The following is a 17278-nucleotide window of genomic DNA, read 5'->3' as shown; positions in this document are numbered from 1 at the left end:
TAATGGGGAGACCCTGGACAGATAAATATCACCGTCCCAACCGTCATCACTCATGTTTACAAAACCCCCCAAGGTTTGCAAAGTAATCTATATACACACTCAACTCAGCCTCACAGCCACCTGGTAATAGGGTGCTCTCCTCACCCCGCTTCACAGATAAGGAAACAGATTCAGCTAAATTTAGGTCCTGACCAAGGATGTACAGAAGATGGATTTGAATCCAGGCCTTTGGACTCAAAGTCAGTACTCTTGCCTTCACACCATATGGCTTCTCCCAGCCCCAGGAGAGACTCTGATGTTACTCTTTTTTTAATTAAAGCTTTCCATTTACAAAACATATGTATGGGTAATTTTTCAACATTAACCCTTGCAAAGCCTTCTGTTCCAAATCATCCCCTTCTTTCCCCTTCCCCCCTCCCCCAGATGGCAGGTAGTCCAATACATGTTAAATATGTATGTTAAATCCAATATATGCAGACATATTTCTACAGTTCTCTTGCTGCACAAGAAAAATCAGATCAAGAAGGAAAAAAAAAATACTAAGAAAGAAAACAAAATGCCAGCAAATAACAATAGAGTGAGAATGCTATGTTGTGGTTCACACTCATTTCCCATGGTTCTCTCTGGGTATAGATGGCTCTCTTCATCACTGAATTGGTCTGAATCATCTCATTGTTGAAGAGAGCCACGTCCATCAGAATTGATCATCATAAACAGCCATTGTTGTGGCTGTGTACAGTGATCTCCTGGTCCTGCTCATTTCACTCAGCATCAATTCCTCTAAGTCTCTTCAGGTCTTTCTGAATCATCCTGCTGGTCATTTCTTACGGAACAATAATATTCCGTAATATTCATAAACCATAACTTATTCGGCCATTCTCTAACTGATGGGCACCCACTCATTTTCCAGTTTCTGGCCACTGCAAATGTGGGCCCCTTTCCCTCCTTTAAGATCTCTTTGGGATGTAAGCCCAGTAGAAACACTGCTGGGTCAAAGGGTAGGCACAATTTGATAACTTTTGGGGCTTAATTCCAGATTGCTCTCCAGAATGGTTGGATCTGCTCACAACTCCACCAGCAATGTGTCAGTGTCCCAGTTTTCCCACATCCCCTCCAACATTCATCATTATCTTTTTCCATCATCTTAGCCAATCTGAGAAGTGTATAGTGCTATCTCAGAGTTGTGTTAATTTGCATTTCTCTGATCAATAGTGATTTAAAGCATCTTTTCATAGGACTAGAAATAGTTTCAATTTCTTCATCTGAAAATGGTCTGTTCATATCCTTTGACCACTTATCAATTCTCTGAGAATGGCTTGAATTTTTATAAATTTGAGTCAATTCTCTCTTTTTATTAGAAATGAGGCCTTTATCTGATGTTACTCTTGACACCCCATTGAACCCATTGCCTTCTGAGACTGCTCTGGGGCCCAGAAGGGAGGGAGCACAGGACAGGGGCTAGAATTTGAGCCAGCCTCCTTCCCATCTGTAACAAGGGGGCTTCTTTGGTCCATCTGGTAAGGAAGTCAGGCTGGTAAATGGCTATCTATACTCCCGTGTGCACAAGGCTCCTTATCCCAGGGCATAGGGAATCCAGTGGGTGACGTGCCTCGATGCCCAGAGCTATCAGTACTGTCCAGAAGGAGACCCCTGTCCGGAGAAGTGTGTGGAGCTAGCTCCCCCCTGAGGTGCAGTCCAAAAACTGAACTCGGTGAACCCCAATTTGCTTTTCCTCACTGCCACTGAAGTTACTTGGGCAGAATTAATGTCTTCATCTTTCCACTGAGACTTTAAAAAAAAATTAAAACCTTCTGTATTTATCTTAGTTTAACAGGACAGAGAGAATGTTTAACCAGTTTACCTCCACCTTGCCTTCTGTTTCCCGTCCTTATAATAGACTTCTGACAAGGAGGCAAGCATCCCAGAACCTGAATAGGCTCCTTCTGGAGAAAGCAAATCTCCTCTAATTGATTCTTACACCTGCCATCGCCCGCTACCTCATAATCATTTGAAACATTTTTTTGTGGCTATAGATTCTTCCGTTTGATGATCGGGCTTCTGAAATTCTTGCAGACCAATGGACTGGGTATTGTATTTTTAAATAAAGAGTCTTTACTGAAGGCAATTGATTACCTGCATCTGCCGCCTTTCAGTGAATTAAGTTAGTATCTTGCAGTTCATCATATTGTGAGCTTCCTGGCTTAATTAATGAGGCAGCTGGAAAAAGAGAGCATTAGATATTCTGCGCGTGTGGCACATCCCGGGATGTAGGGGGCCTAACTCCGGGGCCTGTGATTTCATTGTTGGAGTCATCTCTCTCTTTTTAATTCCCCCTGCTGGAAATTCAATATTCATCGATTTAATTTTGTTAGAAGGATTCTTATCGCTTAGCCTTGTCTAAGAAACCAGATCTTTATGTGTTCTCTCTTATGTTCTGTTTGTTGACTCCACCTTACCTTCTGAGTACAGTTTAATGGTTGCCTTTTCAAGTGGATTGAAAGCACTTTGCTTTGCAAAGTGGTTTTGAGAAAGTAGCTCCTACAGATGGAAATCAGTGGGACCAAAACCCGGCCTGAGAAGGACCTGCCGGGAGACAGGGTGCCTCATTCTCACCGGTCAGGGACCAAAGCACAAGTGGACTAAAAATCACCAAGACAAAGCCACGATGCTAACTATATGCTGCCATGTCCACAGAAGAGAACTGTGTACAAATGTAGAAAATGGGGAGGGGGAGATGGAGTGTTTTACTTTATTTTGCTCAGTGTTTCTGTTATATTTTAATATGGTTTGGGATGTAGCACGCTAACACACCTATGTAATACAGAACGGTGGTCTCTTCTGTATTTGGAGTTCCGCATCTTCCAAGATGAACTCCCGACTCTCCCATCCCAGTTCTAAATTGGATCTCCATAACCGATCCCTCTTCTGGCCCATTGCTTTGTGAGCCTCCCCAGCATACATGTTCCAAGAACCTTAGCTTTGAGCTAAGATCAGAGTGTGAATTCTGCCTCAAAACTCACTAGTGACATGACCATAGAAAAATTAGTCTCTGAGACTCAATTTCCTCATCCGTAAAATAGAGAATAAAGAACGCTAACATGTAAATCAAAACACAGTGTCAATGTGTGTTATGATCACGGTTCCTGATTTACAGTAGGAAATAAGCTGTGTCCTTTACAAGTTTTGAGACCATTGTCCTTATTGTGTCACCTCCCTAGTTTTCCCTCTAAATTACTGCCCAGTTTAAGTAGAGATGAGTTTTGCTTGAAGCAGCTCTAACAGACTTCAACCTATTGTTAAATTTGTGGCAGGGCATTTAACCCTCAGAAATTGGCTGTTCCATTGATTTTTTTTATTGGTTGTCTAGACTTGTCCATGTCAATACGGAGGATTAAATTTAAAACTGCACGTATTCCAGAGAGGCTCGTAGTTAAACATTTATCGGCACACCCCTGTACTGTTTTATAGACACTGTGGGAGATCATGGAGAGGATAGTGAATAAAGACATCAACAAACTGGAGGTCTGGCGACTATGGCTAGTAATGAATACTAAGGAAAACAATAGAAATAGCAGCCACCAACACTGATCTGTATGGTGCTTGAAGGCTTTCAAAGTACTCTATATCGTGGGGGATTATGGGATGGCAGATAGTGGCTTCTTTCTCCTTGAAAAGACCATCTTCTTCCTTTTCTGCTCACACCCATGGCACATCCTTTCAGAAACAGCATGGCAGAGCTCCCTCTTCTCTCTCATTTTGCCTCATTTCTCTATTTTCCTCCTCCATAGCTTGCTTCTTGCTCCAATCCCCTACAAAGGAGGAACAAAAGCTTAGGTGGTCTGTGTGAACTTCTTGCTTGTAAGGGCTCCCAGCCAGCTAGCCTTTAATCTCTTGCCCTTCTCTTTGAGTTCCCTAGCTCCACTTCTACTCTGATGGAACATTTTCTGAGTGAGCTGCAAGAATGAATTAATTTTAGCCTATGCTAATAAGAGAAGGATCACATAAAAGCACCTCGTTTCTGAAGGGAGGCTGGAAAAGCTATTTTTTAATAGGTCTTCATACATAAATGCCTAATTACAGCTATGTCAGGTGAAAAAAGTCATTACATCAAACAGTCAGCCAGCACTAAGAGAAAAGATTCTATAACAACACAATCGAGAATTCGCTCCTGAAATGGTGACATTTGGAATGAATGTCAAAGTGGGTACGTTTAAGGAAAAATAGATAATACTGCAAGAAAGAGTTCTGAGAAAAAAAATCAGAAACTTTAAAGCTTGTAACCAATTGCCGGTGCTATTGTCTAAAGCATATCTCCTTTTGGAAGCAAGTTATAATTTGGATGTAAATAGGTAAACCATCATTGGGCTATCTCTAAAACTGATGGGGATTTATTACCAGGAATTCTGAAACAAGAACAAAGGCACGTATTGAATTCAGAGACTCACTTTAACTGCAAAGAACTCATTATGTCAGAGCAGAACAGACTGCAATGTTGAAATGTTCATTAAAAATAAATAAATGAAGTCTAGTTTTAACTAATCACCCAGACTTAAATCTCTCCCCTTCCCCAGAATGCCCCAAAGGTCATCTCTGACCAGGTGAGCCCTCAATTCTGACTCCCCATCTCCTCCACCATTTAAAGCTTCCAAGTTTGTATCCCTCCTCTCTTTCCAGTCTCATTATGTGACAGCCCCCTTAATATATGCTATGATTCAGTCACATGAGTCTATTTTGCCCTTTCTCACCTGTGACATTCAATGTCCTCTCTCCATGACTCTCAGTCTAATGGAGGAGACAGGATGTTTATTGACTGGAGTTGTCAGACCTGCATTTAAAGACCAACTTGATGGATGAGGGAAGGATGGACTGGAGTGGGAAAGGATCTAAGACTATTACAAGGCATGAGGCAATGGGGTCCTTCCCCAGTGACGGCTTGTCAGAGGATAGAAATGGCCACTGAGTTATCAAGGACATAATTCAACAAGTGAGTGGCTATGGGATGGGGTGAGGGAGCAGAGAGACGATGATGTTGCCTATTGATTGGCTATGAGGGAGTGACAAGATGAGGATGTATCCTAGGGGATATCCAACTTGCAGGACTAGAAAGTTAGAGACACTCTATTAGGAAGATGGGAGGGGCAGAAAGGGTTTTGGAGAAGTTGAGTTTAAGATGTCTACAAGACATCCATTTGGATACAGCTAGTGATGCAAGACTGGACATTGACAGCAAAGTTAGTCTAACTAATAAGTCTGAGAATTGTCTGCATAGAGATAACAATTGAATCTATGGGAATGGATGAGCTCACCTAGGGAATAGCATAGAGGGGGGACAGAAGAAGAAAATAGGGGCCAAGAAAACAGCAGAGTTCCATTTCATTATCATTTTGAAGATCATAAGAAGTAATTTATATAAAGTCCTTCACAAATCTTAAATTACCACATAAAAGTCAGATCTAATTATTCCCTTCTGGCGAAATGAAGGCTGGGGTTTTCCATGTGTTTCAGTTCTAGATCAGCATTGCCTTTGAAAGAAGGGATGCCCAAACTGCAAGAACCATAAGCTTCATGCTGCATCTTTATAGAGAAAAAGTATCACTAAAACATCTCCCCTTTTAATGCTAATTCTAAGTAACAATAACTCTATTTTCTTGTGAGATGCTGAAGTACTTTTGAAATATTCTATGATAAAAAAAATCCCTTTTCACTAGATCTCATTCACACTAAAAGACTATGGAATAGGTCTAGATAATTCTGACATCCTTGATGAGTGAGAAGGATGCCAGAGATTCTGTCCAATCCCACCACTTGGCAGATGAGAAAACTGAACTCTAGCAAGATTAGGAAAGACTTTTCCCGAGCCCCCAATTCCTGTTTTTGGTCTCTGGATTTACCTTATCATTTTCTTTCTGCCATACCCCACTGGATTGAAGCCTTTCTTTCAGCAGCAAAGGCTTTCTTGGTATTTTAAAACAAAACTAAGTAGACTCTGCACTTCAATGATAGCCCAATGTGGTTTTGTTAAAGCTCCTATTTTGACAATTGTTCAGAAGGCCAACATTTCATAATTAATAGATGTTCAGCTGAAAGGCTGACCTTCTGAGTGACTGGGAAAGTGCAAACTTAGAAAAAAATCCACTTTGGACTATTTATTGAAGCCTACAAGCAGTTATCTTTTGGAATGAAGTACATCTTGGAACGGTGCCTTGGAAATTGGCTCTCTATGTGAGCATTTCACAAAGTCCTTTTAAAATAAAAATTCATGCTAAGTCTTCCATTTGAGTGTTATGCTAAATTTAAAATGTGAAACTTTCTAAAAGGCCTCTCATGTACCTTGATCTCTGTCACATTCTATAAATGGGCTCAGAATTCAAACTTTTGGGAATCGGTTATCATCAGATTTTTTTCCCCGTGAATGATTCTGAAATTTTCCATCCTGACTTAATCAGAAAGAACCCCTGTCAGCAGATTTCATCCTGTCCTTTTGCATTCCATGTTTAGGCCAATTAGCCCAATTGGGTAACACAGGTTGTTAATGAGGATACAGTCATGAATTTGACATCATGTTGGTAATCTGTGGACTTTTCAAGAATACCACTAAGTCTTCATTTCAAATCAGTACCATTTTATGCATAAGAGTAAATATGTCAAAATCTGCTGAATCAATCAAACGTATCCTAAAAGAACACACAAGTCACAAATCATTGATTGGGGGTCAGTGATGTCATTTTTATTTTATTTTATTTTTTTATTTATTTAATAGCCTTTTATTTACAGGATATATACATGGGTAACTTTACAGCATTAACAATTGCCAAACCTCTTGTTCCAATTTTTCACCTCTTACCCCCCAACCCCCTCCCCCAGATGGCAGGATGACCAGTAGATGTTAAATATATTAAAATATAAATTAGATACACAATAAGTATACATGACCAAACCGTTATTTTGCTGTACAAAAAGAATCAGACTCTGAAATATTGTACAATTAGCTTGTGAAGGAAATCAAAAATGCATGTGTGCATAAATATAGGGATTGGGAGTTCAATGTAATGGTTTTTAGTCACCACCCAGAGTTCTTTTTCTGGGCATAGCTAGTTCAGTTCATTACTGCTCCATTAGAAATGATTTGGTTGATCTCGTTGCTGAGGATGGCCTGGTCCATCAGAACTGGTCATCATATAGTATTGTTGTTGAAGTATATAATGATCTCCTGGTCCTGCTCATTTCACTCAGCATCAGTTCATGTAAGTCTCTCCAGGCCTTTCTGAAATTATCCTGTTGGTCATTTCTTACAGAACAGTAATATTCCATAATTTTCATATACCACAATTTATTCAACCATTCTCCAACTGATGGACATCCATTCAGTTTCCAGTTTTTAGCCACTACAAAAAGGGCTGCCACAAACATTCGTGCACATACAGGTCCCTTTAGTGATGTCATTTTTAAATGCACAGTGCAGGATCCTCTGCCGTCAGAATTTTCATTTCCTCATTTCCCTGTATTCCCCAGAAAACCCAGTTGCTATAACAGACATTTCCCAGTCCATGGAAGACAATCACTATTTTAGATTTTTTTTTCCCAAGCGACAGAAAAGATAATTTCTACCATCAGATTCAATGTGAAAAGTTGGGAGTTGTATTGGAACATTTGAACAGAAGTCAGAAAGCAGAGATCCAAACTTATGTCTATTATGCTTTCTCTCTTTAATTTACTATGTGATATCATACAGAGCATTTTAATCTATTTAATTCTCAGATACATTTTGGTTTGGTTTCATCTTGTTTTTCCTTTGTAAAATATAGTGGTTGCATTAAGCCTCCCCTTGAGATACCATGTGATAAGAAAATAGGAGCTGGGGAATTGTTAGAAGGAGAGGTAATATGATTAGTTTCATGGAAGAATGAATGGAACAGATAGATGGATAAGTGCATTCGTGCATGCATGAATGAATGAATGAATTGATAGATGAATGAATTAATGAATAAATGGATGAATGGATGGAAAAGCATTCTTCACACATTTCCTTTGTGCAGGGCAATGGTGAAATAAAAAGAAAGTCAAGACAATCTCTACTCTCAAGATGTTCACATTCTGATAGGGGAGACAACATAGCTTTTCAACTTCACAGGAAAAAGTAGAGTGGTCTTTATGGTGCAGCAAAAGCCATCATTTATCTTCTTTAATATCATTTCCTTTGATAAACCCACTCCTGTAGAGGGTGCTAAAAAAAGTGCAAGGTCTTGGGTAATAATTTGTGTTTGTTTGGTGGTTCTGAAGCTGTTCATAGTTCTGAAGAGATGGGACTATCATATCCAGAGAGGAAGTTCTTAGGCCAAGTCAAGGATTGCTCATGGGTTTGGGGATAAACTGGGAGCGGAGTCAGTGGTGGAGGTTGAGAGGTTTGATAGTGCTGGGACTCCTGGACTGGCGGGACCTAATGGCTCAGCACTGGGTGCTGATGGGGCCAGGAGCAGGGAGCCCTCCTTGTACCGGAGCGGCTTTCCTCAGGACGGGTAAACTTTATGTGCCATCCACAGGAAAGAAAAGTGGTGGAGAGGAACAATCTCACTCTCGGCACTGCCCCAGTACCACGGTCCCTGGAATACAGCGAATATCTAATCAGTGCTTTCCCAGGGGTTAGTTCATTGCCTCCAAGGGGGTAAGCTGGCAGGAGAGGCTGTTTCCTTGAAACTAGTCCTTAGGAAAGGCCATGGATTCTCCATCTCTAGTCACATTTGCCAAGGGGTGGGAGCTGGAGCAGAGAGGGTCTGGGCCATCTGCAGAACTGACGGCTCTCGGCTTCCCTTCTAGGCTGCCGAAGTCCTGCTGCAGCACGGAGCCTACGTCAACGTCCAAGACGCGGTCTTCTTCACCCCCCTCCACATCGCAGCATACTACGGTCACGAGCAGGTAATGGGGTCATTGCAGCACGCATCAGACCTTTATTATGTTGCGTTCTTTCAGAGAAGTCAGAGTAAAAGCATTCAAAGCTTGGGATCTGGACACGTACTGATGATCCGGCCACTGCACTTCTCTGAACTCTTCCCAGCAGCCCAACCTGCTCTGAAGCTGCTGCCAGTCTCTCCCCCATCCTTGAATAAATCATCCAGTCAGTTCAGAAGCATTTAGTAAGCCCCTACTGTATCCTCATCACTGTGCCGCCAAGTGCTGGGGATATAAAGAGAGGCAAAACATATCCCCTGAGGCCGAGGAGCTCTTGCTGTAATGGAGAGCGCAGACAACTGTGTGCAAACAGGGAAATATGGAGATAACAAGCAAAGGGGAAGCTTATATTATCATTCAGAAATACACAATGCACTTGCACACACGTGCATGCACACATGCAGAAATGCACACATGTACACATACAACACATGCAGAAACGCACACATGCATACACGCACAAATGCACACATGTACAAATGCACACACACATAACACACATGCAGAAATGCACACATATGCAGAGACACACCAATTGACTCTCCTTATTATTGCAAAAGACTCAGGTGCCCTTGCAAAGGAGAAAAGACAGAAGACCCTCCCCATAAGAAAAGGCAGATTCTCCCCTGGGTAGAAGGGGCTGCCATCAGATTGAGAGGCACCTCGACATCCTAAAGAAATATGTCTCTGCTGAGAGGAGCTACTGGGTCCCCGCCCCATGCAGAAGCACGGAGAAGCCTCTCTTGGAGGCCATGGGAAGGCACCCATGACCCAGGGTAATCCCTAAGGCCTCAAGGCCTTTGTGAATTGACTGACTCCTTGCAGGGGCTTCCTGAGAAGGGGCCTGGGTTTCAGTTCCCTGTATCCAACCAGGATCCCTATGGCTGCTTTTTGCATCCCAGGAACTCAAGTAGCCTCCACATCCTCGACAGCATTTGGAGGACCTGAACATCCAAAGGGAGGGACAGACCTACCTCTGTCTGCCCATAGACCAGGTTGCCGGGGTCGGGAAGCCTCCCCAAATGCACCGAGTCTCACCTCACTTTGTACAAATTGAGCAAAGAGGGTGAATTAACTTGGCTTCCTTGTGGCCAGTCTGAGCTTAGAGTGGCTGTGGGCCGGCCCAGACAGCAGAGATCACTGACCAGCTCTTCATTCCTGTCACTTAGGAGAACATGTATAATGCAGCACCTGAGAAACGCCTCCCTCCCTCCCGCTGTCGCAGACAGTCACCCAGATAATCACCCAGATAATTCCAGCCGGGAAACCTCACCAAGTTTTCCTAAATGACATTTCAGGTGTTAGTGCTTAGTTATTCATATAACTCCTCAGCTCTGAGTTTCACTTTGCATGGGCAGGCAGTCATCAGGAAGATGTTGTCACGGGATCTGCTGAGATTAGGAATGGATTGGACCCCCAGCCTGCCATCTTCGGTCAGAAACGGAATCCCCACCCACCACCCACCCACCCATCTACCTACCCATCCTACCTCCTGATTCCCTTTGATGTTCTGTGATGAAAGCCGGGGCTTTTCCCTGGAATTTACCTTAAACTAAGAGTAAGAAAAAAAGCAACTACAATCCCGGGAAATGCCAAAGGCCGGTGCCCTGGTAACCGAACCAAAATGGGCTTTGGCGATTACGTTTCAGCTTTCTCCGTTTATAGGTGCACTCGAGGGGAGTCTGCCGTGCCCTTCAGGAGGGGCTTAGGGTGAGGAGTGAGCCCCCCTTGGTTTCTCCTTATTGCTTCAGGCGTGAGTTTGGATGCTCTCAGACTGTGAAGCACGGCCTCTGGCCAGAGTTGACTTCTCATTTCACAGATGTGTTACTTGGAGAGCGCTGGACTGCACTGGCGAGTCCGGCATCAAACATACATGGGAGCAGTGGGGAGCCCAGAGGGAGAGAAGCCGGGAAGTTGCCTGAGCTCTCCCCAGTTACTCCCAGAAACAATATTAAATCAAGCCCCTAAGAGAATTCTGGAGTCACAGAACGTACAAAAAGAGGAAGGAGTCAGTTCTCCAGCCCGAGGAAGGGACTCTCGGCCCAGGGCACAGTGTCCGTCCCGAGGAGCTACAGCAGAGATCTACAGCCATCAGCGCCGGCTCAGCAGGCAAACTGCCTGCCAGAACCCAGGACACAACGGGCCAAATGACTATTAATCTATTGTTTGGTAAAGCAATAGACTCAGCTTCTGGGATAAGAACTCAGCATCACAAAACTTCTGGGAAAACTGGAAAGTAGCATGGCAGAAGCCAGGAACACCCAGCATCTCACATCCTGTACCAAGATAGGGTCCAAATGGGGACATGGTGTAGATGTAAAAGGTGACACCATAAGGGAATTAGGAGAACAAGGACTCATTTATCTGTCAGATCTTTGGCGAAGGGAGGCGTTTATGGCCAAATGAAACAAAGAACCTTATGAAATGCAAAATGGATTAATTTTGATCACATTAATCTAAACGGTTTTGCATAAACAAAAGCAACATAACCAAGTGTAGAAGGAGAACAGAAAGGTGGGAAACAATTTAAAACAACTCTGAGATATCACCTCTCACTATCAGATTGGCTAATGTGACAAAAAATGGGAAATGATAAATATCGGAGAAATTGGGGGGGGGGGTTTGAGACATATTAGCCTTGGTGGTGGAGTCGTGAACTGATCTAACCAATTTGGGACTATTCCCAAGGGACAATGAAACTGGACATACCCTTTGATCCAGCAATACTACTAGTAGGTCTGTATGCCACCAAGATCGTAAAAAAGGGAAAAGGAACCACATGTATAAAAAATCATAACTTCTTTTTTTGTAATGGCAAAGAATTGGAAATTAAATGGATGCTGAGGAATGGCTGAAAAAGTTGTAACATATAAATGGAATGGAATGCTATGATTCTCTAAGAAATGATGAGCAGACAGATTTCAGAAAAATCTGGACATACATGAACTGATGCTGAGTGAAGTGAGAAGAACCGGGAGAACATTGTACACAGTAATAGTAACTTGGTGTGATAATCAACCATGATTGACTTAGCTTTTCTCTGCAATGTATTGATTCAAGACAATTCTAAGGAACTCATAATGAAAAATGAGATCCACATCTAAAGAAAGAAGTACGGAGTCTGAATTCAGATCAAAACATACTGTCTTCAATTCCTTCTTTTTATTTTTATTTTTTTGTGGTTTTCCCCTTTTGTTCCCTTTCCTCTTTCACAACAAGACTAACGTGAAAATACATTTACATGACTGAATATACATGCCCCCTATCAGATTGCTTTACACCTTAGAGAAGGGGAACAGGAGGAAGGGAGGGAGAAAATATTTGAAACTCAAAATCATACAAAAAATCAATGTTGGAAACTCCCTTTACATGTAATGGGGGGGAAATACTATTTTCAAAAAAAAAATGAAAGAAAGAAAAATGCATTGGAAAGTGACAACTCCAAAAACTGAGATGATTGAAAAACTCTTCATTTCTCTGTTTCGTGGCAGCAAGGATGTACGCCATGCATGCCATCTGAGGAGCTTTCCTCTTTGGAGATTAACCTCATCGTTTAATGGGAACATAAAGGGAATCTTTACATGTTGGGCGGGGAGATAAGGTTGTTTACTTGCTGTGAACATATCGTCACAGTCTTGTGAAATTATGCTAAAATGGGCATGGGACTTTTATGATAAGGGACTTGGACTCCTCCCTGTGAGGAAAGGCGCCACGAATGCAATTTATGGCTGCAATGGTCCTCTTCTGCATTATGCTGACAAGGAGAATGGTACATTAGCTAGAAAGAAATGTGCTTGACACATCAGCCCTCCGGCCGTTCATTCATTCATTTCTCCGGAGAAGAGTTGATGTTTCTTACTGTGGGCAATATCCCCCAAAGTGTATAATCATGGGGCTTAATAGACAATAGATTTTAGAGATACTTTGTGCCTACCTTTTATAGATCTCATCACTGGGATTTATGAGGTGTGTGCATTAGTTCCTATACTGTATATGCTAGTAAGTGCTAGTCTCCCTAAAGTTAAAGGCGACTACTCTGATTTCTCTTGAATTTAAAGGATGGCTCTTCACAAACACTTGGAAAAGGAAAGAACTCTCTATAGGCACAATTTGTTGTTTTAAGTAGAATAACATACCTCCTTCCCCCTTTCCTCTCCCCATTGCAGTGTTTTACTCCAGCAGGAAATCAAAGAAAAAGGGTTCAAATCTGTGCTTGGACACTCACTCTGTGATATGGTGCCCACTTACAACCCACCCCAGGGCTTCAGGGTTATCGATGGCAATGTGAGGCCTTTGGACTGGCTCACTTCTGAATCCCATCCTGTCCTGGAGCCACGATGGCACAAATTGATGGGTTTTTGCCACGATCTCGATAAATCGTGTGTCTGTTGCCATGTTGGAAGCCAGACTGGGCCACTTGGACTTCCTTCCATTCCAGCTGTCCCCTGATTGAGCTGTCAGAAAAACATGGGAGTGTTTGAAGGGGAGGGATCTCTGGGAAGGGGAGAAGGTAGAACACTGAGCTTTACTCTGTTTATAAAGATGATCCTCAGAGAAGCCCCAAGTACAGGAGAGAAATGGTTGGCACTGAGGTACTTCTAAGACTCTGCAGAAACTCTGGGACTCATCCAAGCTCTTTTGGGGGGAGAGAAGTGGATCTCAGACATGTGGGCTGCTCTGCTGTCCTCAACACAGGCCTCCACATTTGCCTTTTTTTCTACTTATTTAAAGCCATTCAAAGCTTGCCGAGGCTCAGTTTCCACATCTGTAAAATGTGGAGGTTGGATGAGATTTTTCAAAGTGCTGGGGATCACTCTGCACAAGGAATAAATAAAACCCCTTGGAGATGCTGCAGAACTCCGATTTCCATGGAGAAGCGGAGGAGTGATCAGCAATACCAAGATCCAAAGAGCGGTTGAGAGAAACAAGGCACGAGGGAAGCCTCCTAGGTGTGGCTGGAAAGAAATCAGAGCGACTTTCAAGAAGAGCCATCCTATGGAAGGCTGGCTGGATTGCAAGAGAGAAGGAAGGATGGGAAGCAGCAGGAGCCAGAGACAAGCAGCCGCCGCGTCCTTGCACCAAGAGCCCCTTGCAACATCACCTTCGCTTGACGAGGCATCTCTCCAAACCAGACGGAGTAGACATTTCTGCCATTTTAATTATGAAAAAAAAATGAGGTGGAGAGGGATTAGGGCTCTATGTCTCTGGAGTTACCAAGATTCTTCTCCAAGAATACTGAAAGTATTGCATGCCTTCATTCATTAGATGTAAAAAGTTCTAATATCTGATTTAAATGAATGGTTCCTTTAGGTGACACGTCTCCTGCTGAAATTTGGTGCCGATGTGAATCTAAGTGGGGAAGTTGGAGATCGGCCCCTCCACTTAGCATCTGCCAAAGGATTCCTTAATATTGCAAAACTCTTGATGGAAGAAGGCAGCAAAGCAGATGGTAAGATATTATTTTTACCCAACAGCAAACTAAAATGGTGGTTTATAAATTGTACTAACATTGAGTTGTTAAAAAAAAAAAACAGACCCTGCTTTTGCTATACCTAGATTTTTAAAGTTTCTTTTTAAGTTTCTTTGAATGAACCTGAAATTACATCTGTTTCTGGAGCTCCCTGTGAGCAGCTTCCTCTAACAAAATGATCTCGGAAGGTGTCTTTGGTGCTAAGAGGTAAAATGACTTAGCCGGGGTCACACAGCCAACATGGGTCAGAGGCTTGGATTTGGAGCCTGCCTCTCGGCCCAGCTCTCTAGCCGCTATTTCAAACAAAGGCTTCACACCAGTAATTCCCTTAAACTCTAGGATTAAATGAATGTTGGAGAACAGCTAAATCTTGAAATTATAGAAGGCTTGATGTCTCTAAAACAGCTTTTGGACCTGGAATCCAAGAACACAAATAGGAAAATCTTTTATGACTATCCCTTCAATATGATTGGTTTCCATTGTGTGGCCATACATTTTATTGTACGCATTTAAAAATAATCTGAGAAGAGCTTCCAAGGCTTTCTCAGGGTGCCCAGGGGGTCCATCACACAAAAAACCATAAGAATCACAGCTTAAGACTAGAGAGGGAGCTTCCCGCTCTTTCTAATGGGGGACATTGTTTCTCCCACTAGAGAATGGGATCATTGAAGGCAGGACTGTTCCCCCTTTTGTCCCCTTTCCAGCACCCAGCACCTTTCCTTAGAAAATACTTCATGGACTTTTTTTTGACTTGACTTGTCACTCCCTCCTCCCCCTCAAATCCTGACTAGTGTCTGGCACACAGCAGGTGCTGAAGAAATCCTTGCGGATTGATTGACACATCCTGAGTCCCATTTTTAAAATGCATTAAACTCTTGCATGATGTCATGAAGCCTTCCTCCTGATTTTACAAGGGAACGTAGAGGATGTTGCCAGAGATCACATCACTTGGTTTGGGTTTGAGTTTTGAAATGCAAAAGCTGGATTGGGTATGATCAGGCTAAAGACATTCTAAGGCCATTGGGCAAGACTAGTCAGCTTTGGACAGTCCTCATCCTAAGGGCCATTTGTGACTATTGTTCAGAAGCAGAAAAGCCATTCCCCGGCCCATGCCCCTGCCCGCGCCCTCCCCTTTTGGACACAAAGTTCTCACAGTGTTGATCTGCTTGCTGTGAAGTCCCCTCAGGCGTGCGGAACCAGCCTTCTTCCATTGACCCCCAAGAGACCTAATTAAAAACACAGCTGGAAGGGCTGCTGGCCTTTACTACACAGTACAAAAATGGACAAGATTGGCAGGCCTTGGCAACTGCCAGCTTCTTGCTCCAAAGTACAGATTGATTTCCAGTTAATCCAGCTAATCAGTGGTTTCACCTTTCGTAATGAAAGCCCAAAGCTTCCACATAGAAGAAAACAGGAAAGGAGAGCGAGCCTCCTATCATCCTAGCAAAAGGAAATGTTGCCTTGTGGGTCTGTCTGCGTGTCTGCATCTGGATGTGTGTGTGTGTGTGAAATTGTGACAACGTGCCTTTCTATGTTTTAAAATATCCAATATGTAGCAGGTGAGTGCCCAGGGCTTGGGAGCCATTCATTTTTCTGGTGCAGAATGAGTGTTCTTGTTCAATTGATTCATTTGTGCTTGATTCTTCATGATCCCTGTTGTTGTTTTTGTTGGGCTGTCCAGTTTTGTTGTTTTTGTTGGGCTGATTATTCTTTAACCAAGATACTGATAACCAAGATCCTTCTCCTATGGATTAAGGCAAACAGGTTTGGTGACTTGTCCACTGTCACGTGGCTAATGACTCGTCTTTGACTCCAGGTCCGATGCTCAACCCACTGAGACTCCTGGACAATGACCAAAACTTTTCTTCTAGCCATGAATCAGTTAGTCAATCCACAAACGGTATTGTTCTTCAGCCTCTCTTCTCTCAGTCACTTAGTCAACCAACAAATCTATCGAAGGACTTACACTGTGTCTGGAGCTGCTACACTTGGAGATACAAAGTCCTAAGGGAGACCTGACTAGCTCCATTTCACTTTTTATTACTTGAATTAACTTCTAGCCTTTCCCCAGTCACCTCCGAGGCTCTGTGATACCAAACAAATGTTTCCTAGGAAGGGCATGTCCTTAGGACCAAAACCTCCTTCTGCACCAGGATGGGAAGGTGGAAGGAGCCCCCGCCCCTCCCACACTCTAATATCATACGGTGTCAATTTAACATTTTCCCCGAGCCCCTCACGTGCACTCTGTGCCTCCCACTCTCTCGTTTTTAAAACTGTGGAGCCAGCATGACTCAGATTTCTAAGTATGTTTTTCCCCCTCTTCAAGCATAACCTTGATATTTAAGACCTGTTTGCACTGAACCATTACTGCAAAAAATAAACCGGAGGAGCCGTGGGCCTCCTGCCCGCCAGAGCCCGGCGTTATTATTCGTCAGTTCATTTATTCTGAAAAGCGGACTAAGCTTCCAGATGATTTGGTTTGGACTGGACCTTCGCCACGGAAAATGTACGAAAGGGGAAGATGAAATGAATGACCCGTAAAGGAGCACAATTTGAAACCTGGTATTTACGGGGGGTTGTCATGGCAACCCAGAATGTCACCAACACTTTAGAATGAAAATAAATTCCCACTGCAAAATTAGCCAACTGTAATTCTGAAAATAGCCCTGGAGATTCAGGAGGCTGGGGCGGCCAGCCCCATCTCCGGCCTAGGTTGTAAGCGTCCGGCCGGCCTCCTCCGAGGGCCCTGGTCAGTGACACGAGCAAAATGTGGGGCTCCTTCCCCGTCTCCAAGGAGAGGGGACTGGCCGGCAGGTGGCCGCACGTGGCACGGGGAGGGCTTGCAGTTTTCCTTTCTCCCCA

At 43.2% G+C, this 17278-nt stretch overlaps 1 protein-coding gene across 1 annotated transcript in view; it reads left to right on the top strand.

Moving 5' to 3' along the window:
* The window catches only part of TNNI3K (TNNI3 interacting kinase), a 285034-nt gene that overhangs the window by 58799 nt on the left and 208957 nt on the right, over positions 1 to 17278 (top strand). Inside the window, exons 10-12 of the mRNA XM_031968361.1 lie at positions 8541 to 8639; positions 8815 to 8913; positions 14257 to 14395. Coding sequence (XP_031824221.1) covers positions 8541 to 8639; positions 8815 to 8913; positions 14257 to 14395 — 337 coding nt within the window. The remainder of the gene's footprint in view (positions 1 to 8540; positions 8640 to 8814; positions 8914 to 14256; positions 14396 to 17278) is intronic.

The sequence above is a fragment of the Sarcophilus harrisii genome, chromosome 4 (assembly GCF_902635505.1).
Source record: "Sarcophilus harrisii chromosome 4, mSarHar1.11, whole genome shotgun sequence".
In the NCBI taxonomy this organism is placed as follows: domain Eukaryota; kingdom Metazoa; phylum Chordata; class Mammalia; order Dasyuromorphia; family Dasyuridae; genus Sarcophilus; species Sarcophilus harrisii.
The sequence above is the reverse complement of the archived record's forward strand: the minus strand, read 5'-3'. Positions and strand labels throughout refer to the sequence as shown.